The 23752-nt window shown below is 46.8% G+C and overlaps 1 protein-coding gene across 1 annotated transcript in view; it reads left to right on the top strand.

The window, feature by feature from the left end:
• The window catches only part of CFDP1 (craniofacial development protein 1), a 146573-nt gene that overhangs the window by 45499 nt on the left and 77322 nt on the right, over positions 1-23752 (top strand). Inside the window, exon 5 of the mRNA XM_032792257.2 lies at positions 7293-7403. Within this exon, the coding sequence (XP_032648148.1) occupies positions 7293-7403 (111 nt within the window). The remainder of the gene's footprint in view (positions 1-7292; positions 7404-23752) is intronic.

Raw genomic sequence — 23752 nt, forward strand, 5'->3', positions numbered from 1 at the left:
GGGTTGGGGACACCAGAGAGAGGAAAGGGGGGATCAGGCCCCATCAATTCCTGATCTGGTGGCAGCGAGAATATCCAAGCTGGTAGTGAGCTTGGGGGAGTTTCAGGTAAGCCCCCAGATTTTGGACGCTAAAGTCCAGGTTTGGGACAGGACCAGATTGTGGACGCTAAAGTTCAGGTCTGGGACTGGGAGGCTATATTACCACAGCATCTCAACACAGAGAACTCTGGGATACATCCCCAGTACACATGGGTGAGTGCAGCATCAGTGAGGTTCTGGAATGTGGCTGCTCACACCTGGCCTAGGGCAACCTGGGTGCTGATCGACCTGGGTTAACTGTGCAGTGAAGACATACTGTACAGTAACTCTAAGGCCTTGTCTACACACACAGGATGTACCACTTTAACTATGGCACTACAATTAGAGCAATAGAATTGCCCTAATGTGGGTGCAGTAGAATAAGCACATTTATACCAGCATAACTGCATCCATGTTAGAAGATGTACTGGTATAACTATGGTGGTACAAAATCTCTGTGTCGACCAGACCAGATCTGTGGAAAGCATTAAGAAATGGTTGTTAGAATACTGGTTTTAGGTTTTGAGTTTGGGGATGCAGAGTGGGGTGGAAGGGTTGCTTGTCTGTCTGCATAAGGCTCCTGGTAAAAACAGGAGATGCTGCATTAAGGAATATTGTATTTGTATTGTCTGTCCATGGTGAAGTTGTGTGAGGCAATGTGGTCTAGAGCAATGGTTCTCAAAGCCGGTCCTCCGCTTGTTTAGGGAAAGCCCATGATTGGTTTGTTTACCTGCCGCGTCCGCAGGTTCTGCATTCCAGGCCAGTGGGGGCTGCAGGAAGATGTCCAGCACATCCCTCGGCCCGCGGCATTTCTCGCAGCTCCCATTGACCCACTGTCCTTGAGCGGTGAACCACGGCCAGTGGGAGCCACGATTGACTGAACCTGCAGATGCGTCAAGTAAACAAACCGGCCCGGCTTGCCAGGGGTTTTCCCTGAACAAGTGGCGGACCGGTTTTGAGAACCACTGGTCTAGTGGATAGGGACTCCGTAGTCCTGGGCTCTATTCCAAGCTCTGCACCTCACCTGTCTTATGACTGTAGGCAAGTTGCTTTCCTTTTCTTTGCCTTAATTTTCCCCATATGTAATATGGTCTCCTTGTGAAGTGCTTTGAGATCTATGGATGAAATATTATTTATAAAACTGGATCAAAAGTACTACTAGCCAGATAGGAGGAGGATGTCGTTAAACTTTTTCAGGCTCTGTAGTCAGACCCTCACTAATGACTGGAAGACTTGTGAAGTGCTGGGTTTCACAATTTAATACCTCAGAAGCAAGGTCACTGTACTGCAAAATGTGCTTTATGTGTTTGTTTGACAAAGGTGGCTTAGGTTAGTTTTCAAGTATTCACTCGATCTCATATGTAGCTTGTAAATGTTAGACACCCTTAGTGATATCGTTAGTAGTGTACTTAGAACGTATGGTCTTTGGGGAAGGTGCTGTCTTGTGCCCTGTGTCGGGGTTCCCAGACACCAATAATACCTAGCTCTTATTTAGCACCTTTCGTCAGTAGATCTCATACTGCTTAACAAAGGAGGTCAGTAACATCGTCTCCAATTTAAAGATGGGGAAACTGAGGCACGGAGTGGGGACATGACTGGCATAAGGTCCTCATCAGGCCACTGGCAGTCAGGAATAGAAACTAGGTCTCCTGAGTGCAGTCCTTTGCTGTATCCGCTAGGCAACACTGCCTTTCCTTATGCTAGTGCCATACAAATGACGACAATGTTCGTATTATTATATTTTGTACAAGTCTGAGGAAGTTCATTTTAACACTCAGCTACTGTATTAAATCTCTATAGAGAAATGAGGAGAGGCAGCAGATTTGTGTGTGCAAATTACAGGGTACGTGAGTGGGCGAGACACGTCTGTACTTATTTTAATGCTGACAATATATTTATTTTCATGTTTATTCCTGGGTAAGAAAGTGTGAATAGGATCCTGGTAAACAGCCGGGCAAATAGTTACCTACCAAGTATTTAGTAGCAAAAGGTCTTGTAATTTTCTTTAGTAATCACTGTTATTTCTTCCAGATGGATTAGCAGTTCCCAGTTCTGTTAGTGCAGAGCAGGGAGTGCCTAGGTTAGTGCATGGTAACCTATTGTCTCTTGAGAACCTGGCCTCCATTATTACTTTTGCTTGGCCAGGGATCTGAGGAGGGATGAAGTGTACATGGCTCTGAGCAGGTGCCCATCAGAGCCTTTTAATATTCTTTCATTCGTCAGTTACGTTGGAATGATGCAAAGTCATTGCCGGCTTCGGCCCAGCCGTACCTTGCTGCCGAATTGCTTTTGTGTCATTTTATGAGGCAGTATAGATCTCTTGTGATGGAATGATCTTCAAAGATAATTCTCTTCATTTTAATTCGTTTCCTGATGCTTGTCTCCATCCCCAGCTGTGCGGTGCTGGCGAAACAGGCTGCGCACTGCACCTGTATCCTGGTGCTGCGATGGCTAATGATTTTTTAAAAAGAAATTGAGAGCAGCTGTTGACAGGCCAAAGGGAGTGGTAAATAATTGCAGACAAAGTGCTTTGTTGTACATCCAGCCACCACTGCTGTTGCTCTAAGCCGAGGTGTGAAGCAAGCCTGTCTCCTCCCACTGAAGCGCAGAGGGCCTCCTCGGTACTGATTCTGCCTTCTCGTTGAGGGACCTAGTCGTAGGCTTGCTGGGTTTAGCATTAGGTGGGGGTGAACTATGGAAGCTCAGCTAATGTGACTGTGCTCACTGGGCATCCCTGCTGTATGCTCTTTGTCACATTGTACACAAGCAAATCTAGTCAGTTATTTTCTTGGGAATCTTAAACTTCATAATGTTCTTTGGCCAGTTTTTTTCCTAATAATTTGGGGCAATGGTGTCTTGTGGTGAGACCAGAGCAGAGGGAACCAGGACTCTTGAGTGCTGTTCCTTGCTCTGTGACCTTGGGCATGTACTGTGGCTTATCTTGTGCACTGCAGTTCGCTCAGCACTATCGAGTACACAGTGGAGTTGTGAGGTTAAATGCTGGTGCACTGCCTGAGAAAAAGAGCTCCAAAAATGAAGAATATTATGAACTGTTTCCAATTGTGTGTCGTTGAAGGCAGCACGAGGATCTACTCAAAGCCAACATACGCTCCCATGCAATCACTGCTATTATTAGGTACGCTAACCTAGGACTTGGGAGACCCGGGTTCACTTCCCTCCTCTGTTGCTGACTGCCTGGGTGACCTTGGGCAAGTCACTTAGTCTCTCTGTGTCTCCATTCCTCATCTGTATAATGGGTAATAGGATTGCCCTGCCTCATGGGTGCAAATGAGGATAAATCCAGTAAAGATTGTGAGGTGCTCAAATACCAGAGTGATGGGGCCAATCAGGATCAGCATTTCATTATGCTAGATGCTGTACAAATGTATTGTAGGGATGCTGTCCCTGCTCCAAAGAGCTTATGGGCCATTATTCTTGATCGGAGCATACAGAGTTAATAGTGGCATGCTCCCAATTTCAATTTTCCTCCTGTAACCCTTGCTTTATTCCCAGACTGCTGCTCTCTGTTTGCCATCTTCCCCAAGCCAAGGCTATCAAGTTCCAGAAAGGAGTTGAACAGATAGTTTGACTCCCAAGTGGAAAGCTCCCCTGGCAAATTGGAGAATAGGGGACAGTAGAGCCACAGAGTTCCGTTCCATGTCTCTTGAACTCCTGTATCCCTTGAGTTGTTTTGATGTTTCTCATGGCTGTTTGTCATGCTTCAGGACTGGGTGAAAGCATGTGCAGGGCTGATAACAGCCAGGATAGCATCTACATGAGCTGTCATCTTTGTGCAAAATACACGAGAGCCTATTTTGCTGCACAGCAGTGAGGGGAATTGAGCTTATTCCTCAAGCTGGTGCATTTAAAAATAGACACTGCAATGGTTTTAATCTGTGCCTGGCATCCACCGCTGATAGTCCTCTTTGGGGAATTCCAGCTAATTGCTGCATAAAGGCGATGAGTTTATTCTGTCTAATGAAATTAATGAAAAGTACAATAACTGGTTGTATATAAATACAGCACGACACGAACATTATCTCTGAGGGCTGTGCATGGGCAGCATGTTCTGGATATTCTAAATTGTAATGCTGCTGTAACAAAAATTTTGCTTCTTCCTGAATTAATTTTTCCCCTTTCAATCTGATTTGCAGACACTTCTAAATATTCCTTGCTTTGAAACAGACTTCAGTCCACATGACTGCTGCCCATTGGAAATGCAGGTGGCAAAGCTAAAATGAAGCTAATCTCTCCTTTCTGCACTGAATGAACAAGGCTGGGGCAAGAATCAGTTAGCATAGATGTTAATTTACTTTTCAGCATTCCTTTCCCTCCATATTTGGGCTTCAGGGAGGAAGATGAAGGTCTTTTTCCTTCATCCCCTCACATTATTGCATCTTGCTGGCCTTAAGGTGCTGTTGTCGCTGAATGTTGACTCTGAATGAACAGCACAATGGGAATTCCTCATCTGTTCCCCTGTCAATGTCTCCAAGTCAACAAGTTGACAGCATTTTTCTCACTGCCAGTCTTGGAAACTTATCCAAGGATATGAGAATTAGGCTGGGTTTTCCTCTCGCACATCAATTGGTAATAAACGGTTACAGATTCTGACCTCAGTGACCCCTGTGTAACCTCATTGCATTCCTTTGATGTGCTCTGGTGTAACTGATTGGAACATAGGTTAAAGGGGAGACTACAACAGGTCATACTGAAAGGGGAACTATTGGGCTGGAGAGAGCTTATTAGTGGAGTTCTTCAGAGATCAGTCTTGGAATCAGTCTTATTTAACATTTTCATTAATGACCTTCGCATGAAGAGTGGGACTGTGCTAATAAAATCTGGGGATTATGCAAAGTTGGAGGTGCCAATATGGAGGAGGATCGGAATGTCATCCGAGAAGATCTGGAGGATCTTGAAAACTGGGATAATAGATAATGGGATGAAATTTAATAGTGCAAGGGCATGCACTTAGGGAACATATCAGTTGGAAGTGACAGAGAGGGAGAAAGACCTGGGTGTATGGGTTGATCACAGGATGACTGTTAGACATCAATGGGATGCGCAATGCTAGGATGCATCAGGTGAGATGTTTCCAGTAGAGACAGGGAAATGTTGGTACCATTATACAAGGCACTGGTGAGACCTCACTGGGAATACTGTGTGCAGTTCTGGGCTCCCAGCTTTAAGAAAGGTGAACTCAAACTGGAACAGGTGCAAAGAAGGGCTGCTAGGATGATCCGAGGAAAAGAAAGCCTACCTTACTAGAGGAGACTCAAAGAGCTTGGCTGGTTTAGCCTAACCAAACAAACGATGGCTGTGGGGAGCTATGATGGCTCTCTATAAATACATCAGAGGCATAAACACCAGAGAGGGAGAGGAGTTATTTAAGTTAAGGGCCAATATGGGCACAGGAACAAATAGAGATAAGGTGGAAATGGTCATTAACAATTTTAGGCTTGAAATTAGATGAAAGTGTCTAACCATCATAGGAGTGAAGTTCTGGAACAGCCTCCCAAGGGGAGCAGTGGGGACGAAAAACTTAGCTTGTTTTAAGACTAATAAGTTTATGGAGGGGATGGCATGATGATATGGGACGCATGCCATTTTAGGCAGTCTGCGCTAGTAGCAAATATCCCCAATGGCCAGAGATGGGACATTAGATGTGGAGGGCTCTTAGTTACTACAGAAAATTATTTCACAAGTGTCTAGATAGTGGGCCTTGTTGAAGTGCTCAGGATCTAACTGATCGCCATATTTGAGGTTGCGAAGGAATTTCCCCCCAGGTAAGATTGGCAGGGACCCGGGGGGTTTTCACCTTCCTCTGCAGCATGGGGCAGGGTCACTCGCTCGTTTGAACTAGAGTGTATTCTCTGTACCTTGCAGTTTTTAAATCAAGATTTGAGGATGTCAGTAACTCAGCCAGAGGTTATGGATCTCTTACAGTAGTGGGTGGGTGAGGTTCTGTGGCCTGCAATGCTCAGATCAGGCTAGATGATCACGATAACCTTCAGGTCTGAGTCTATAGTCAGCAATTGTTTCATGTCCCATGTAGGGTCCCACGTAGCTCCAGCTTGCTCTTCATAGCTGCATTGGCTCAGCAGGGTTATGAGGAATAAAAAGTTAGCAGTGGTGGGTCTGGATTTTGCCAGGCAGCAGGTCTTAGAAATCAGAGGAAGAGATTTTTATACAGTCACTTTCCGAGAGAACCAGCATTTGTGTTGACCTGAAAAGGAGTCTGTTCAGTGGGCAGATGCAGCAAATGGAATGAGTGGAGGTGAAGTCTGGCGGTGAGTGAGGTGGAGGCTGTCCAAAGGGAGCAGTGATTAGCTGCATGGGGGCACACCACTTCCTTTAGGGTGTTTTCAGGCTGTGGATGCTGAACTTCAAGGAGGTTGTGAGAGGCTTTAAGTTTTGTATAAGGGAGTGAGGCTTTTAGTTTGAAAAAACAGGACATGCTGATTAGGAGCAGCTGAGTGCCTGCAAAACACGTTGCTAGGGGCAGGCAGCAAAAATGAGGAGGCTAAAGTAGCTGGATATTTTGAATGATTCATTATAGAGTATTTTTCTGGAGATTTTCTTTCTAATATTTGTATTCTCCATAACAGATGCAATGCTGACTTTTTTTTTTTTTAATAAGTTCAATATTTTGTATCCTCTAGGCCTGAAACGAAAATAGCAGCTAGACAATTGTAGCAAATTTCTGCTTTCAGCATTAAGTCGGAGCGTGGTCACTATAGACATGTTCTCTGCTCCAGCATCAGTCACAGGGGTAGTCAGCAACCCAGTCCATTGTTGGTGGGGAAGTGTGGGTGGGAGAGATGCTATTACAGAAGACCAGCAAATCAGGAAATCAAGCACCCAATTAAAGAACAGACTTGCCTTCAGCGACCCATTTGGGGTATTCAGTAGCTTCCAGCGAGATGGGCCTGTTTGAATGAATAAAAACATTTCTGTTCATTTTTAAAGCCCCATCAGCTGTAATCCGCTATCATTTCATTGTGACGTGAATACAGACAGTTTGCAACTGGAATGGGATCTCAAGAAGACATGCAGATTCCGCCTGCAGTGGTTAATAGAAGGGGAATTAACACAATGCATGTGGCCCGGTGTCGCCTTTGATACAGATATTTCCTTTGCTCCCTTGCTGGATCTCTCATTCTCATACTGTGTGAGTCTCTGCTTTGACACATGGCTTTGTCTCTCCTGTGCCACAGGGTGACTAAAGAAGTGGATGCTGCCTCAAAAGAAGCCAAATTCTTTCTGAAGCAGCAAGAGAAGGAGAAACCACAGCCAATGGCTCCTGCTTCCCTTCCAACAGTCTCTGGGTGAGTGCATGTGTTTTACATCCAGGGGGTGTCTGAGTTTGTGGGGAGGAAGGAGGCCTGCTTGGTGAATAAGGCCCAACCCTGTGCTGTTAAAGCCAAAGGAAGCTTTGTGTCGACTTCAGTGGGAGCAGGACTGAGCGCTGGAGGCCTGATTCTGTGAGGTGCTGAGCGTGCACAACTCCCAGGACTCAGTAGTTCTCAGGATCAGGCTCTAATTCTATTGTTACATCATCTCATCTCAACAGGTGATGTTAAAGGTCCGAAAAGACTGTCAGATCCCCTCCATGGATCTGTGACACTTGTCCTTATAAACAGCTTGAAAAACTCAGGGCAACCTTCTTACCTAGCTAGGGCACAAAAGAGATGCTTCCACATTCTATTGGGGATTTTTTTCTAGGCCTAAGCCATCTCTTTGTGTTTGAAGTGACCTAAAATGAGTTTGATCGGAATGTGGTTAGAATGAAAACCGCTAAATTGTTATTTCATCAGCCTAAAGCGTGTGTTTGAAAGGACAGTTTCTTGCTGTGAGTTAATTCTGATATTAACTGGTAAAGCTTGAGTTCTTCAGTGTCTGCAGCTGGATCATCACTTTGAAATTATCTGGCTGAATATTGTCTTGCCTGTTAGCTAAATTGGGGTAATGTAAACAGACCATTATGAAGACTTCTAATACTCCGTGGATGAGTCTGGTCCTTAGAGGAATGAATGTGTATATAAGCTTAGTGTTGTCACTTGTGACAGAATCCTGGAGTAGTGTGCTTGTCATGTAGGGCATTCTTCACAACAAAGTTAACTCGGGTTAAGGGTTGTGTCTAAATTGAATCCTGTCCACACACATGCACCCTTCACTGGAATGTGGGTGCTTTGAACTCGAGTTGGCTGCCTCTCAGGAGATACAGGGCTCAAGTGAGCACAACTTGTCAGCTGTTAACATAAGAAGTGTGCAGGGTAGGCGCAGATTAGCAACTCCTGCACTGCCTCCCTACAGTCCCCCCTGAGTGCCAAGAAAGGACAGACAAGTTCTCTCACAATACACTTTGCAATAATGTGTATGTGACTCAGTTTACTACAGCACAAAAGATCATGCCCCCAGAAGTCTTAGCACCCCACACAAATATATTGAATGAGTAATGAGGGCACTCTTTTAAAACATCTTGCTTCTGGAGTGAATGAAGTGGGGCCAGTTGCCTCCTACTAGATCCCTGCCCAATTGAGTGAAGAGACCAGGAAAAGCCTGCTGAAAACATGAGCCGAGGTTGTCGAGTTGGGTGCCAGTGAGGGGAGGCATGTCATGCATGGTCTGGCGTTGTAGAGTAACATTTAGCTGCAGACCAGCAGTTTGTAACGCAGCCTAATGACTTGACACAGCCAAAGGCACTTCTGATATCCCCTTCACTGGCATCTATGCCCCAAAACACTCTAAGTCCTACGGCACACTGTCATGATAGCACATGCATATATTGTGGGGTTTTATTTAGTTCAGTGTTTGGAATGAGCTCGAGTAGAAAAAAAATCAAAGGGCGCTAGACTGTTGCAAAGTCAGTCTATGCAAGTCTCTTACAGGCCCAGTGGGCACTGCTATAATATCCTAATATCATACTGTTCTAAGCAGGCTTCCCAGTAGACTTTTACTGTACGTGAATTTCTTTGTACACGTCACTGGGGATAATCCATCTTGGTGCGTTTGCTCTGACCATCCACTGGGACTCTTTCCTTTAAGCACAAAGGTAAATGTGCTTCAGAGAATTCTGCTCCCGGTTTGGAAACCAGCCAATGTACTTTCAGGTAAGAAAATTACTAACAGGCCTGATTTGTGTCTTTAAGCCAGAATAAGGCACCTTTACATTAAAAAAAGCGCTCAGTTTCCAGACACTGAGCCCAGCTAGTGTCTGGGCACTGACTCCATGTTTCTGGAGAGAGGATCTCCAGACTGCTCAGACGTTAAAGCTCTATGTGTGAGAAGTCTGGTTGCCCTTTGTCTGCTCTGTTTAGCACCCTGTGAGCTCTTTGGGGCGGGGAGCGTCTGCCCCTCATATATTACATCACCTAGCACAGTGGGGCCCTGATATTGACTAGTGTCTCTAGAAGCTACTGAAATACAAATCCTCAGTAATTAAAGTTGTGCTGTTGTTGGAGCCTTCAGAGATCCAGTAACTGATCAAGAGTATGTGTCGGTTGTGAAATGACCTGCTCTTTGACTGGATTGTACTGTTAGACCCCTGAAGTGTAAGATACAGTTCTAATAACGAAGAGTGGATTCTGTGTAGGCTTTTCCTCCCTCATCCTGCAAGCAGTTTGTTTTGATTCTGCATGCAGCCAGCCTGGCCCATATTTATTTATTTTCCTTTATCTAAACAGCTTGAAGTAATCCAGGAAAGCAATGGTAGCAAAATCAAACATCCTGTTCTCATCTCCACCTTAGCAAATCCTGGTAACTAACTTGTCCTGGGGAAGGGACCCTTGGGGCTGAAAATACATTTCTGGCATGCTTGACATCCACACCAGATGTGCTATAAAAAGCAATGGTTTGGGGTGGGAGGGGAGGAGGAAGGTAACAGTTCTGGAGAGGAACAAACTAAACTAAGTAAAGCCAGGAATAAAGGGCAACCAACCCTGTTCCCTCAGCAGAGTTTGTTCCCAAGGTCAGTCCTTGGAAGCCTTTTGTTTGGTTCCCCGCCTCTTCCTTATTCTGATGCATTAGAGTTGTCCCACAATGACGCCCTGGCTTCTGAACTACGATTACAGACCACTGCATGGATACCACTGGTGATGTTCATTAGTGGTTTGCTGGCAAATCAGACTGCCGCTTGACACCACTTACCTGGTTGCATTACCATTGCGGTGCTAGTTTGTTCGAATTTATGGTCACAGCCACAAAGGTCAGCTAGCATTAAGAAGGCCTTCCAGCTGTCAGCATTTGTTTGCTATCCCTAAAATTGGGGAAGGACTCTCAGCCATAAAATGCCATGCCAAAAAGCCACATGGTTTTTCCTGCAGTATTTCTTACTGCTGTGCATCTGAACTCACACTGGGGAAGCCGTTACAGTCTGTCTAGTCAATAACATGCATGCTTAGCCAGTCCCTAGTAGTTCTCAGTGACACAGTAGAGTCTTTGTGGTGTATAGCATGAGTACTCCACACTCTAAAAAAGCCCTTCAATATGCAAGGTAATGAGGACATAAAATGAAGCTGGAGGAACCTCCACACAGGCTGCTGGAATCACATTGCATGTGAATAGCATTGACTTCAAACCAAGGGAGTTCAGCGAAAGACTGAGAAAGATCTTTCCCTAATATTTGTGCCCCGATGCTTTCTTGTATCTTCCTTCCCCCCTCCATATAGGCAGCCATCCATGCTGCTTGATCTGTGCTCCTTGGTTAAGGAGCAAAGGTGCCTCCACTCTGAATTTCCTCACTCTTGTAAGTTTTTGGTTTTGTTTTAATCAGTATATTTGATTTGAAAAGGGACTTGGGGGAGATGTTTGTACTTGGGCTGAACCTAAGCCAGGAAGGGGCAAGGGATTTTCCACCAGCTTTGTTCTCATGTTTTTTTATTGTCAAAGCTGTTTGTCATTAAACAAGGGCTTGTACTCTCAACCCAGCTGTGCCCTCCCTGTTTAATTACAGCATTGGGTTTGTGACTTCCCAGGCCTTTTTGCTTTACGGGCTGACAGGAACACAGGGTAAAATCCACCTTTGAAGCAGGCAGGTGCCACTCCCATTGACTTCAGTGGGACGGGTGCATGTTAGCACCAAGAGCTGGATTTGGCTCGCAGGGTTGTGACGTCATTGCAGGATCAGGCTGAAAGAGATGCTGAAGCTATGTGACTCCTCCTAGCCAAGCACGAGGATCTTCAATAAGGGCAAAAGCCAGAGAAATACCTGCCCAGTAAGTTCTTTTCCGGTCAAGCGCTTTTCTCCCACAACCTTCGATCTCCCTATTTGCTTCAGCCAATTCTTCATTGGCCTGAGGAGAGTCTGCCCTTTGCTTTTAGAAACATTGAGGAGGAAAACCACTGCATAGGTGATTGCCATCTGAGCAGTACTGCAATGGGCACTGCTGACTCCCCTGCCTTCCACTGGGCCATGTGGCCGCATCCCAGCAGAAGTGCTGCCAGGCCTTGTTTCCTCCTCAGCCTTAAAGGTAGTGGGAGGAGCAGCTGTGGGACTCTTTCTGGGAGCATGTGCGTGGGCTGCATCCCAACCCCCATAAACCTCAGCTGAACTTGCTCCTCAAGCGGGGCTGTTCCTAAGGTTTCTTTCTAGGGCTCCTCTGCCTAGAGATGTGCACCAGCCTCCTTTAGATCCTGGTTGGAGTTAACTGGACCCAACCTCCTCATAGCTCAGAAGTAATTGCTCTGGGTCTTAATGGAGCATTTTAGCACTAGAGTCTGGGATTCCTCAACAGAAGAGTCCTGTATTCCCAGGATCTTGGTGTCTGCCAGTCTGCTATGGAGGATGTGCAGCAGTTTGAGCACTGGAGGGATGACAAGGTTGTCCATTTTCAGAGTGGACGTTGGTTAAGGAGGCCACTGCTACTACACCGTTAAAACTGGAGCAGCAAAAGAATGCTGTCCCTCATGGCTCCCACATGCTATGGTTTGCCTGGAACACTTTGCTGATTTCAGAGCCGCTTGATCTGCCTCCTTTCTTCTGCACACCTGATTTCTGTGTACGTGGGGTTGATGCTGAGTTGTCAGTCATTTAGGTGTGACAGAGCTCACCAGTGAGGAGTGAAAAAGTAGGTCTGCCTATAACCATCACAGTAGCACAGAGGACGAAGAGCTCACTCTTGCTTGGACTTGGTTGTCTTTTTAATAGTGCACTATGTAATTGGACAGCTGTGCCTGTGCTTCTCTCCGGTGCCCCGGCTGTGCTCTAGGGGGCAGTAAACTCCCAGCTAGGATGAGAAATCCTGGCTCCTTGCACTGGTGCCAAGTGTCTGGAGGCGAATAATACATGACATATATATTTTTCTTCTCATAATGAGGTGAGGCTGCCCGGGTGCGACGTGTGCCCCACAGTTAGTTTTACATATTTCTTATTAATTCCACTTGGGTCTGGAAGATTAACTATTTTCAATGTTGCATTGGCTTTTCCAATGGAGCGAGCTCTATACAGGTCTCTGGTCTGTTTTTATTATCGTCATTGTTATTTCTTTACATCTCCCTGGACACTTCCCTTGTTAGCTTCTGCTGACTATTGATTTCTTGACTGACTCCTCTTTGATCCACCAGGGCAATTGTTTTTTAATGTTACACTTTTGTTTGTTTATTACATTGAGATTAATTGCCATGGAAGGAGCAGTGTTTAAAGGCTGGGGAAGAACGGGTGTCATCAGCTTGACTAAACAAGGCTGCCTTATTATCCTGTTCAGGACATTCCAAGCAGCTTGACCCCTTGAGCATGCCCCTGTTGAAGTCACCGGGAGCTGAGTCTGCTAGCACTGCACAGGGCTGGGCCCTAGCTGAGACTCTACAACAGGGTTTGGCAGCTTTTCAGAAGTGCTGTGCCGAGTCTTCATTTATTCACTCTCATTTAGGGTTTCGCATGCCAGTAATATATTTTAACATTTTTAGAAGGTCTCTTTCTATGTCTATAATATATAACTAAACTATTGTTGTATGTAAAGTAAATAAGGTTTTGAAAAAGTTTAAGACGCTTCGTTTAAACTTAAATTAAAATGCAGATCTCCCCAGACCGGTGGCCAGGACACGGGCAGTTGTGAGTGCCACTGAAAATCAACTCGCATGCCGCCTTTGGCACACGTGCCATAGGTTGCCTACCCCTGCTCTACTAACTAGGTCGAGTTATTGTTCAGGATCTCTTCCCTCCACCCCCCAGTTCCTGCTGCGGGGTTGCCATTAAGCATTTTCTCAGGACTGCGGGAGAACTAGGGGAGGGGAGTCTCGGAGTTTGGAGAGCTCTCTTGCTTTGTGTTTGGTACATTGGGCTCAAAGCAAAGAATGCAGCCAATATCTTCCTCCAAGAGGGAGATCACAGATCCTCAATCTCTTCTTCCTTGCCCATGTGTGGAATGGGTAAAACTCTACCCGCTTGGATGGAGTGATGCCTGAGTCACAGCAGGGTGAGATGAGAATCCGTCCCCCTGGCGCCCTGCCCCACTGCCACTTTGCAAGTGTGTGGTGGAGGTTAACTTTGGCTTAGCAGAGCCCAGGCCGCTCCATGCCTTGTTGTATTTCTTTGCCTTGATCGGCCTGAACAGGTTCCCCAGGCCAGGCTAACTGGGATCAGCTGTTTCTTTTCCTAGTCTTGTCTGAGCTCAGCAGAATGGAATCTCAGCTATTTGAGGACTTAAACTCTCTAAAGCATCTGTCTTATAAAATACAAACGACCGCCTTGAAACTGGGTCCTTTAATAGTTCTCTGATGAAAGTTGGGGGGCAGTTTTCCCTCCAGGCAGCAGGGGTTCCAAGAAGCCTGCTGTCCTCTACCTCCACCTCCTGTGTCACATGCATTTTTCTCTCTCTGAGAATGGTTGTGGAAACCAGCTGCTAATGGAGGTGGCTGTATTTTTATTCTGAACCATTTGCAAACATGCGGAGGGAGCCCCCTGTATGGTCTGGTGCTGGGCATTGTTGTATTGGAATGGGAAGCGAGGGAAGCATTGCCACCTAATGGTTAAAGTATGGCACTGGCAGTTGGGTGCTGATAGTTCCTTTGTTTGAAACTGACATGGCTTAGGGCAGGGATCTCAAACTCAAATGACTGTGAGGGCCACATGAGGACTAGTACGTTGGCCCGAGGGCCGCATTACTGACACCTCCCCCCCGCTGCCCTCGGCCCCGCCCCCACTCCACCCCTTCCCTGCCCTCATTCCAACTCCTTCGAAATCCCCACTCCAACTCCGCCCCCTCCCAGCCCCCAGGGGGTGCAGGAGGGGTGCAGAAGGGGTGTGGGGTGCAGCAGGGAGCTCAGGGCAGTGGATTGGGATGCAGAAGGGGGCTCAGGGCAGGGGGTCAGGGTGCAGGGTATGGCAGGGGGTCGAGGTGTGGCAGGGAGCTCAAGGCAGTGGGTTGGGGTGCAGAAGGGGGCTCAGGGCAGGGAGTCAGGGTGCAGGGTATGGCAGGGGGTCGAGGTGCGGCATGGGGCTCAGGGCAGTGGATTGGGATGCAGAAGGGGTGCAGGGTGCAGAAGGGGGCTCAGGGCAGGGGGTCAGGGTGCAGGGTGTGGCAGGGGGCTCAGGGCAGTGGGTTGGGATGCAGAAGGGGTGCAGGGTGCAGAAGGGGGCTCAGGGCAGGGGGTCAGGGTGCAGGGTATGGCAGGGGGTCGAGGTGCGGCATGGGGCTCAGGGCAGTGGATTGGGGTGCAGGAGGGGTGTGGCAGGGGGTTTGAGTGCAGGACGGGTTCGGAGGGGTGGGCGCCAGCCCGACGCGCACCGGGGGCAGGGCAGGCTCCCTGCCTGCCTGCCCTGCCCCCACGCTAGTCCACTCCGGGAAGCGGCTGGAACGTGGGGGAGGAGAGGTGCAGGGGTGTGTGTTGCTGTTGCTTCAGGCACCGCCCCCAGCATCTCCCATTGGCCACGGTTCCCTGTTGTCAGCCAATGGGAGCTGCTGGGGGCGGTGCCTGAAGCAACATGAGTACACACCCCTGCACCTCTGTCCGCAAGGTTCTGTCTGCTTCCTGGAGCAGCGTGGGGGCAGGGCAGGCAGGCAGGGAGCCTGCCCTGCCCCCGATGCGCCTCGGACCGGAGCTGCTCTAGGTAAATGCTGGGGAAGGGTGGGGGGGCTGCGAGGAGCTCGCGGGCTGCAGAAAACAACCTGGCGGGCTGCATGCGGCCCGCGGGTTTGAGACCCCTGGCTTAGGGTCTCTCCACCAAGGTGGTGATGCAGTCTGTTCTGCTTTTGTAGTGCCTCTTTCCTTATGGACATGGTGCATATTTCCTTCACAAGAAGACAGTGTTATATATTCTGCTTTCCTCCGATTAACATCTGGGAGCCTTTCGGATAACAGGAAGCCACATCAATCCTGTCCTCCCTCTCGGAATATAAACTGGGAAAAGAGAGAAGCTGCACTGTAGTGTGGTAAAGGGACATCCTTGACTGCAGCATATCGAGCAGTCCACCAAATGGCCTTTGCCTTGAATTCCTTCTCTTCCCTGTTGGAATGTAGATAGCCTGGCATAGAAAGCACTGGCTAGGTGACATTGTCAAGTCTGCTTGTTCTCTGCACGTTTGATTTGCATCCAAGGTTTTACTCTCTCCTGCTGGCTACAGGTTTAGAAAACGGAACTGATCAGGTTGGCTCAGGTGGCATTTTGAATGAAGTTGGCTTCTTGGGTTGAATTGTGAAACTTGTTGGCTACAAGTGCTGGCTTCTCCCTTCCTACTGAGTGAGCATTTTCAAACCCTTCCTAATGCTTTGAGGTCTCAGCCCATCAGGTCTGTTGAGCTAGGTAACAAATACAGCCTGGGTGCAAACTTCCCTCTGCCAGCATGCCTCAGTCCTGATGTGGAGGGGCTTGCTGCTAGAACTCAGCAGGGAACTTAGTCTCTTAATTTTCCCAGAGCACCTCTGCTAAAGAGCCTGTTCAGTTAGTGATGTGCACGGCATGGACCCCGAGACTAAGGCTCCCCAGCAGCTTCACATAATCTTCTAAGCAGCTGTTTGATGGTACCAACCTTTATTGACTGCTGGCCTGCGGTTGATTGAAATCTATGAAATGGCCCAGGGACCAGGCCCTGGTTCAGTTCCCTTTTCCCAACAGCTACAGGAGGGCTGATAGGAGACCCTAGGCTTGCATTGAGTGTAAAAAGGCGAAGTAAATGTGTCCCTCTATTTCTGTAGCCAAGGGGGCTCTGATTGGAGGGGAGCTTTTCCGCCATGCCATGCTGCTGGGGCTGTGTTATGCAGCAGACCATGGTGCTTGTGTTCCAATGGGTGATCAGCTGTAATGCTTTGGAAGGTATTTAGAGCACGTTTGGCAGTGATGTAGGGGTTAAGAATGGAAAAGAAAAGGCTGCTGTAGATTGCATCTCATGGCTTTCCTAATGCAAAGCCAGTGGGAATTCTGCCAAAAACCTTTATTTCCCCCCTCCTGGCTAGAGGCAGGCTGACCTTTCCAGCACTTAAGGAACTCTGTCCCTGCCACTGCTGCTAACTTGGAGAAGCTTTGCAAGGGAGCAGAGGTGTGAGCTCATGAAAGAGGAGGGTGTTAAACTGGCTTGGGAGAGGGGCGAAAGGGGTGCTTTCTAAACTGATCCTTCTGTTTGATTGCATGATGGCTGACACACAGCATGAGCATCTTTACACCATGCAACCATCTTGGTGCAGCGGGTGTAACAGCTGTTCAAGGCGATCTGATAGAGCAGCTGGTGCATAGGGGAACTCTGTATGGATCGTGTGGTTTGGGGTCTGGATTGGGCCTTGGGAGATCTGGGTCAGTTCTCAGCTCTGCCACAGACTGCCTGGGTAACCATGGACAGGTCACTTAATCCTTGTGTCTCAGTTCCCCATCTGTACGATGCTATACGCCTGCCTGACTACAGTAGTTTCTGCTTAGTAGTAGCCTGAATATAAACAGCATTTTGCCGGGCACCAATCCCGGCCCATTGACTTTAATGTTAATGGGATTCGGATATTGGCACTGGCATGCTGCTTATTAGCAACATTTTTTGGAAGAAAGGCCCAACCTGCACACAGCTTTGCAAGGCTGCAACCAGGGAAGGGAGCACTGGGACGTGTGGAGCATCCCCTGCAGGCTGGTTTGCAGGGCTGCAGCTAGGCCAGGTGGGCTGGGATGTGCCATTCCTTGCTGCAGCCATGCAAACTGGCTGCAGCCGGTGTTCAGCCCCTGTCAATGCAGCCACCTGGGGCTCCAGCCCCAGAAACCTACCTGCACACAGGTTCCATACAGGAGGTAAAGGCAGGGAAGGCTGTGTGCAGCGCAGTAGTGGCGAGAGGGGCTACACCTGGGGAAGGCATGTCCTAGTGCTTCGTCCCCTGGCTGCTGCTGCCTCACAGGCCTAACTTCCGCTTAATAGCAACTTTCTGCTGGCAACTGAGAGGTTGCTAATAGGCAGAACCTACAGTATATCCCATCCTGCCATCCTCTGTCTGTCCTGTTTATTTGAAGTGCAAGCCTTTCTGGGCAGTGACTGCTTCTCAATATGCACTCTGGGGGCCTGCTCTCTGTTAGGGCCTCGAGTTGCTGCTGTAATACTAATCATGGTGTCTCAGTTTTCATCTATGCTTGATGCACTAGACTGGCCGTCAGATCCCCCAGCTGCCTCTTGTCAATGGATAATACAATCTAGGCCCTTCTGCTTTTTTGAGTTGCAGTTGCTTTAAGACAGCACCGTGATGCTATTTTTCCCTTCTCCCTCCCCACTGTTTGGCCTAACCCTATGGAAAGCTGGAACGGATCCCTGTTCCCTTCCCTCCCTGACACGTGCATAGTGCTTTATTGGAAGGCCTGGCTATGAGTGCCTGGCTATTGCATTGTGGGAAATTTTCCACACACACACGCTCGCTCTCTCTCACTTTCCCCAGTTGAAAGAGCGCTGGAGCATTTGTGTTGGAAACCAAGTCGCTTCTAGGGAATTACATGGACTCTGCAAATAGATTTATAAAAAATAGGTCAGGTGGTTTGGGCCTTCTCTAAAGACTAAGCCAACTCACCCAGTGCCACTTTCTGTTTCCTCTCTTTCCTATTACATGGCTGTTGCATTTGAGCACTCTGGAGAATTCTTTAAAGGGGAAGTTGCACATGGCCAGCACTGTGTGATCAGTATGTGTGGTGGTTCTGTATAAGTCCAGGCTGGATTGTAGGGCAGGGAATAGGATCTCTTTCTGCTCCTGGAGGAATGAGTAGTTTATCTGCCCATCTCTCTTCCTAAACCTCCAGTGGGGTAGCAGAATATTAGCATGAGCTTCTCGGTCTTAGGCAGCAAATGATGCTGTGGGATGGTCTGTCTTCATCCTTCTCTTTCAATGCAAACAAATCTCTCTATAGCCACTCCTGTAAAAAGTGTCCACTCCCCGAGCACTGGGCAAGCTCTGGGTTGGGACAGTGCTGCTGTTTTAAGGAGCATTCTGCCTTCTTAATGGGACGGCATGGTTGTTTTCAAACATAGGCTTGTATCCCAGGTTAACTGGGAGTTCCTGAAATCACCCGTGATACCTTGCTGCTTTGTACACTTTATTGATTGCATCTGCATCCCATGGGTATCCACACAGCACTGACTTAGCTCCCTTGAAATCTCATCCTAACAGGTATGGGGTTCAGTGTAAAGCTTGAGATGGATTCTCTTCTTTGATTGTTCCAAAACACTGAGGAAGTTTGGAGGGAAGGGACCCAGGATGCTGCGCAAAGATGCTATTGCTCCTCTTGGCCCAGATGGTTACCCCGCATTTGGGGCCAGATGGGTGCTCCACTAGGAGGAGAAATTGACTGTTGTCTCTGATGCAGTCTGTTTATTTACAAAGAATGTACACAAAGTCCTGATTCTCTGAACACAGTAGGATCAAGCCACAGGAAACAGTTTCCTTGTTCACAACTCCAAGCCTGCCTTTCCAGCTCTGCCCCAAAAACTCTCTCTCAGCTTTCTCTCTGGGTCTCAGTACCAGAGCTTTGCTTGCTCTCTCCTGTTTTCAGGATGCTTTCTCTTGGCTTTCTGTTGCTGTCTCCATCTGCTCTTGGTTTCTTTTTGATCCACACAGACAGCTGCAACAAAATCAACCTCCAGACCCTGTGTTTTCATTCAGTCTAGTCTTTGGGCAGTGGCTTCCAGTGTTTTAGCTCTCATTAAATGTGGGAACAATTAAATGTCCCTTTGTTAAAGGTGAGTGGAAACCAATAATATGTGCATCGGTTTCAGCGACCTCTGTGACTGCCCGCAGATGAGACAAGCTTGCTGGGAGCCACCCAACCTCCAGCATAACAATCCTAAGTTATTTGGCTAGATCCCAGACTCTTCTTGCACCCACTCCGGTTCACAGACAACTCCTGCCTGGGATGGGAATGTGCACAGTTTCCAATATACTAGTAGCGTAGTGACCCATGGGTTATTCTGGGCCACTTCATGTTCCAGCAAGCAGTATCCTGGTGGAGAGAACCCTCCAAATGCCTATAAACAAACTGAATGTCCTGCTTGGACATGAGATTCTATCAGAACTGTTCCATAAGGAGCCAACAAGATGATGCCGACTGGATTGTGAACCTAAATCCAAATTGTGCTCTGGCCCCTGGTTAAAGGGTGGCATAGAGCGAGGGGCCTTGGGTTTGAAAAATGTCGTAGCTTCCTACTCAGATTTGAACCTTAGCGTTCATAAAATGAGAAGCTAGCATGAACCCTCTAACCTTAATTACTAGCTTAGATCTGATACAGGCTGTGACCACCAGCCAGGAATTTCCAAGGCCTGACATCCCTCGGTTCTCCCCAAAATGTTCCCTGGGGACCCCCAAGACTCCAGATGCCTGAGTCTTACAACAAGGAAATAACCTCTCCTCTTGTCTCCTCTTTACCCCCTCCCAGGCTTCCCCTGAAAGATACACCTTCAAGTCTTGAAACACAAGCACTGGGAGATTAAGTATCTCCCCCTCCCCCCTCCTTCTTCCCTGAGCTGTTCAGATCCACCCTCCGTAGATTTAACACAAGAGAATTTCCCTCCCCTTCGTTCCTTAGCCTACTCAGAGAAAACTCAACAGGTCTTTAAAAAAGAAAGCTTTTATATAAAAAAGAAAGAAACCACATAAACATGTCTCTGTATCAAGTTGACAAAACAGGTCAATTGCTGACAAAGAAAAAATGAATAAACAACCTTATTCAAAAAGAAATACAATTTACAACATTCCAGCAAACTACACAGACATGTCATCTGTAATACAAAAAAAACAAATAAAGCTTACTGTCTTTCTACCTGTACTTACACTGGGAAAACAGAAGATTAGAGCTTGAAGATCGAAAAGATCCCTCTCATAGCCGAGAGACAGACAAAAAACACAGACCCAAACATTCCCTCCCTGAGCTTTGAAAAATCCGGTTTTCTGATTGGTCCTCTGGTCAGGTGTTTGGTTCCCTTTGTTAACTCTTTACAGGTGAAAGAAACATTAACCCTTAGCTATCTGTTTATGACAAAAACCCAAGCAGAAGTGTGTTTATTCCTTGTGCATGTGCCACTCTTGTTTTAGGGGTTTCACTCTCTTAGATTTCTAATAGCCAGGAGAGTAGGATGGTGAGAGATCAGCCACTGCAACTATTCAGTCTCGTGATTTTCTCTCTCAAGAGTCAGCTAATGGAAAGAGCCTGAGACGAGACCACAGCTACCCCAGAAACTCTGAAGCGACTCTCAGCAGGATTCAGTGCTTGTAAAAAGCATTTGCTGTGTGATTTTCCCCGCATGCAGCAGCCACAGTCTGTTGTTGCAGGGCAGCAAAGATTGCCAGCTAAGGTATCCGCTTGTTTTATGTAGCCTGTGTTGTGTGTAATTTTACTACAGGCCCTGGCAATGTAAGCCAGACTGATGGCTTTACAGTGAATGCTCCTCAGGCTAGTGTGGAAAGCTTATTCTTTTAGGGTGCCCATATATTTAGAGTTTATGGGGTTGTGTCATCTTTCACAGCCAAGTACCATGTAGGAAAAAAACTCTTGGTGCGCTGTTCTGTAGTCAAAGTAGGACTGGCTGGTGGACAGCTGGGTAGAGTGCTGGGCAGAGTGCTGAGCAGAGCCTGACCTTGAGTGTCCTCTGGATCCCTGGGAGCTCAGCAGCCCTGCTGGCCAGAGGTTGCCAGCAAGCTCAGGGTTAGGCCCTATCTGTGCTTGGAAGGGGACGTGAAGCAGCTGGGATGCTCTCTAGCCAGCTGGTCTGAATGGTCCCAAGCCACGTTAAATGTGTTTGAAGCGAGGTCACTGCCGGAGTGACCTGACTGTAGTTTTGGCATGTCCCCTCTGGTTGGCTGTACTGGGTTTTAAACGTCTCAGGCTAAAGTTGTTTTAAATGGTCAGTAATGCTGCCTCGGGACATGCAGGCCCTTCCCAAACACACACAAGGCTTCAGGGCTGCCATTCGATTTCTGGAGAAGCAGCCAAAAAATTATCTTTTTAATGGGGAGCTGTGCCTGCCGTTCCCCCCTGGAGCAGAGTCTTGTGAGGTAAAGCTCTAAGCACCAGCCCATGGCATTATCTCGGGGGTAGAGTCGGGGATGCCTGCCCAGACTTGTGAGGTCTGCAGCAATACGATGTTTGACCTGCTGGTTCAAAGAACCCACCATTAGTTCTTGTTATGTCTTTTGTCAAAAATTGGATCTATTTATATCTAAGAGAAGGAAATGGAGGAGGGGATATAAATACAGCAGGGGTTTCCTAGGACACTACCCACTGCTTGAACTTTGTTCTGGTGGGTTTTAGTCACATTACACCTTTGTCATTCATAATGGCCTGTTGCTTTGTTTCTCTCTGTTAAACTTTCTCTCCAAATCACTATCTTTGTGTCTGAGGGTGAACTGTGGCTGATTTTCTGTGACACTTCTCGTCTTGAGCATGGAGGGGTGAACTCCGGAGTGATTCATCTAGTCTCCCATCCTACATGAAGGGCAGTGTCATAGCAAGGATCAGCTGTCATGCTGTTGTGCGAGTAGATCTCTCATGCGCACCTTAAGTGCAGATCTGTTGCTCACACGCACATACAGTGTTATGTGACAATTCTAGAAACTCAGAATGTGCAGAAATAAAGGGTTCTGAACCGAAGTGTTGGTAAAACACAAAGTGGGAGTGGGGGGGATACAATCAGTCCAGAGTAGCATAATGCTTCATGAGCATTGGGGCATCAGGCTGAGTTGTGCTGCACACCCAAGATCCATGGGAGATCTGGTGTTCCACAATAGGTAACCAACCATTTAAAAAAGTAATAAGTTCATAAATTCGAAAGCCAGAAGGATCATTGTGATCATCTAGTCTGACCTGTATAACAAAAGCCAGAGAACTGCCCCAAAATAACACCTACAGGAGATCTTTTTAAAGAACATCCTATCTTGATTTAAAAATTGCCTGTGATGGAAAATCCACCACAACCTTTGGTACATTGTTCCAATGGGTAATTTATCTCTCAGAAATTTAGCCCTTATTTTCAGACTGAATTTGTCTAGCTTCAACCTCTAGCCATTGGATCGTGTTATATCTTTCCCTGCTAGATTGAAGAGCCCATTGTTAAACTGTTGTGCCCCATGTAAGTATTTATAGACTGTAATCAAGTTACCCCTTACCCTTCTCTTTGTTAAAATAGGTTAAGTTCCTTGAGTCTACTACTATAGGGCCAAGTTTCTAATCCTTTAATCATTCTCATGGCTCTTCTCTGACTCTTCTCCAATTTTTCAACATCCTTCTTGAATTTTGGACACCAGAACTGGACACAATATTCCAACGACTGTCACACCAGTGCCAAATACAGCGGTAAACTAACTTCTCTGCTCCTGCTTGAGATTCCTCTGTTTATGCATGCCAGGATTGCATTAGCCCTTTAGCCACATTGTTGCATGATTATCCACCACGATCCCCATATCTTTTTCAGAATCACTGTTTCCAATGATAAGAGTCTCGCATCCTGTAAGTATGGCCTACCATCTTTGTTCCCAGATATACACATTTACATTTACCCATTAAAACACACATTTGCTTCCGCCAGTTTACTAGGCAGTCCAGATCACTCTGAATCAGTGACCTATCTTCTTCGTTATTTATCACTCCCCCAATTTTTGTGTCATCTGCAAACTTTACCAGTGACAATTTTATGTTTTCTTCCAGGTCTTGATAAAAATATTAAATAGTGTAGGGCCAAGAACAGATCCCGCTGGACCCCACTGTAAACATACTTGCATGATAATGATTTCCCATTTACAATAACATTTTGAGGCCTGTCAGTTAGCTAGTTTTTAATCCAATTAATGTACCATGTTAATATAATATTGTTCTAGTTTTTTTAATCAAAATATTTTGTGGTATCAAATTAAATGCCTTACAGACATCTAAGTAGATATCCACACTATTATCTTCATCAACCAAACTTGTAATCTCCTCAACAAAAAAGATATCAAGTTAGTGTGATAGGATCTATTTTTCATAAACCATGTTGATTTGCATTAATTATATTATCCTCCTTTAATTTCCCTATCAGCCACTCCATTATCTTGCCTGGGATCGATTTCAAACTGACAGAATGACCCAGGTAATTATAGGTCTATTTGCCCTTTTTAAATATTGGTACAACATTAGGTTTCTTCCAGTCTTTTGGGATTTCCCCATTGTTCCAAGACTTATTGAAAATCAACATTAACAGTCCTGTGATTTCCTAAGTCAATTATTTTAAAACTCTTGGATGCAAGTTCTCTGAACCT

This window comes from Chelonoidis abingdonii, chromosome 19 (genome assembly GCF_003597395.2).
Source record: "Chelonoidis abingdonii isolate Lonesome George chromosome 19, CheloAbing_2.0, whole genome shotgun sequence".
NCBI lineage: Eukaryota > Metazoa > Chordata > Testudines > Testudinidae > Chelonoidis > Chelonoidis abingdonii.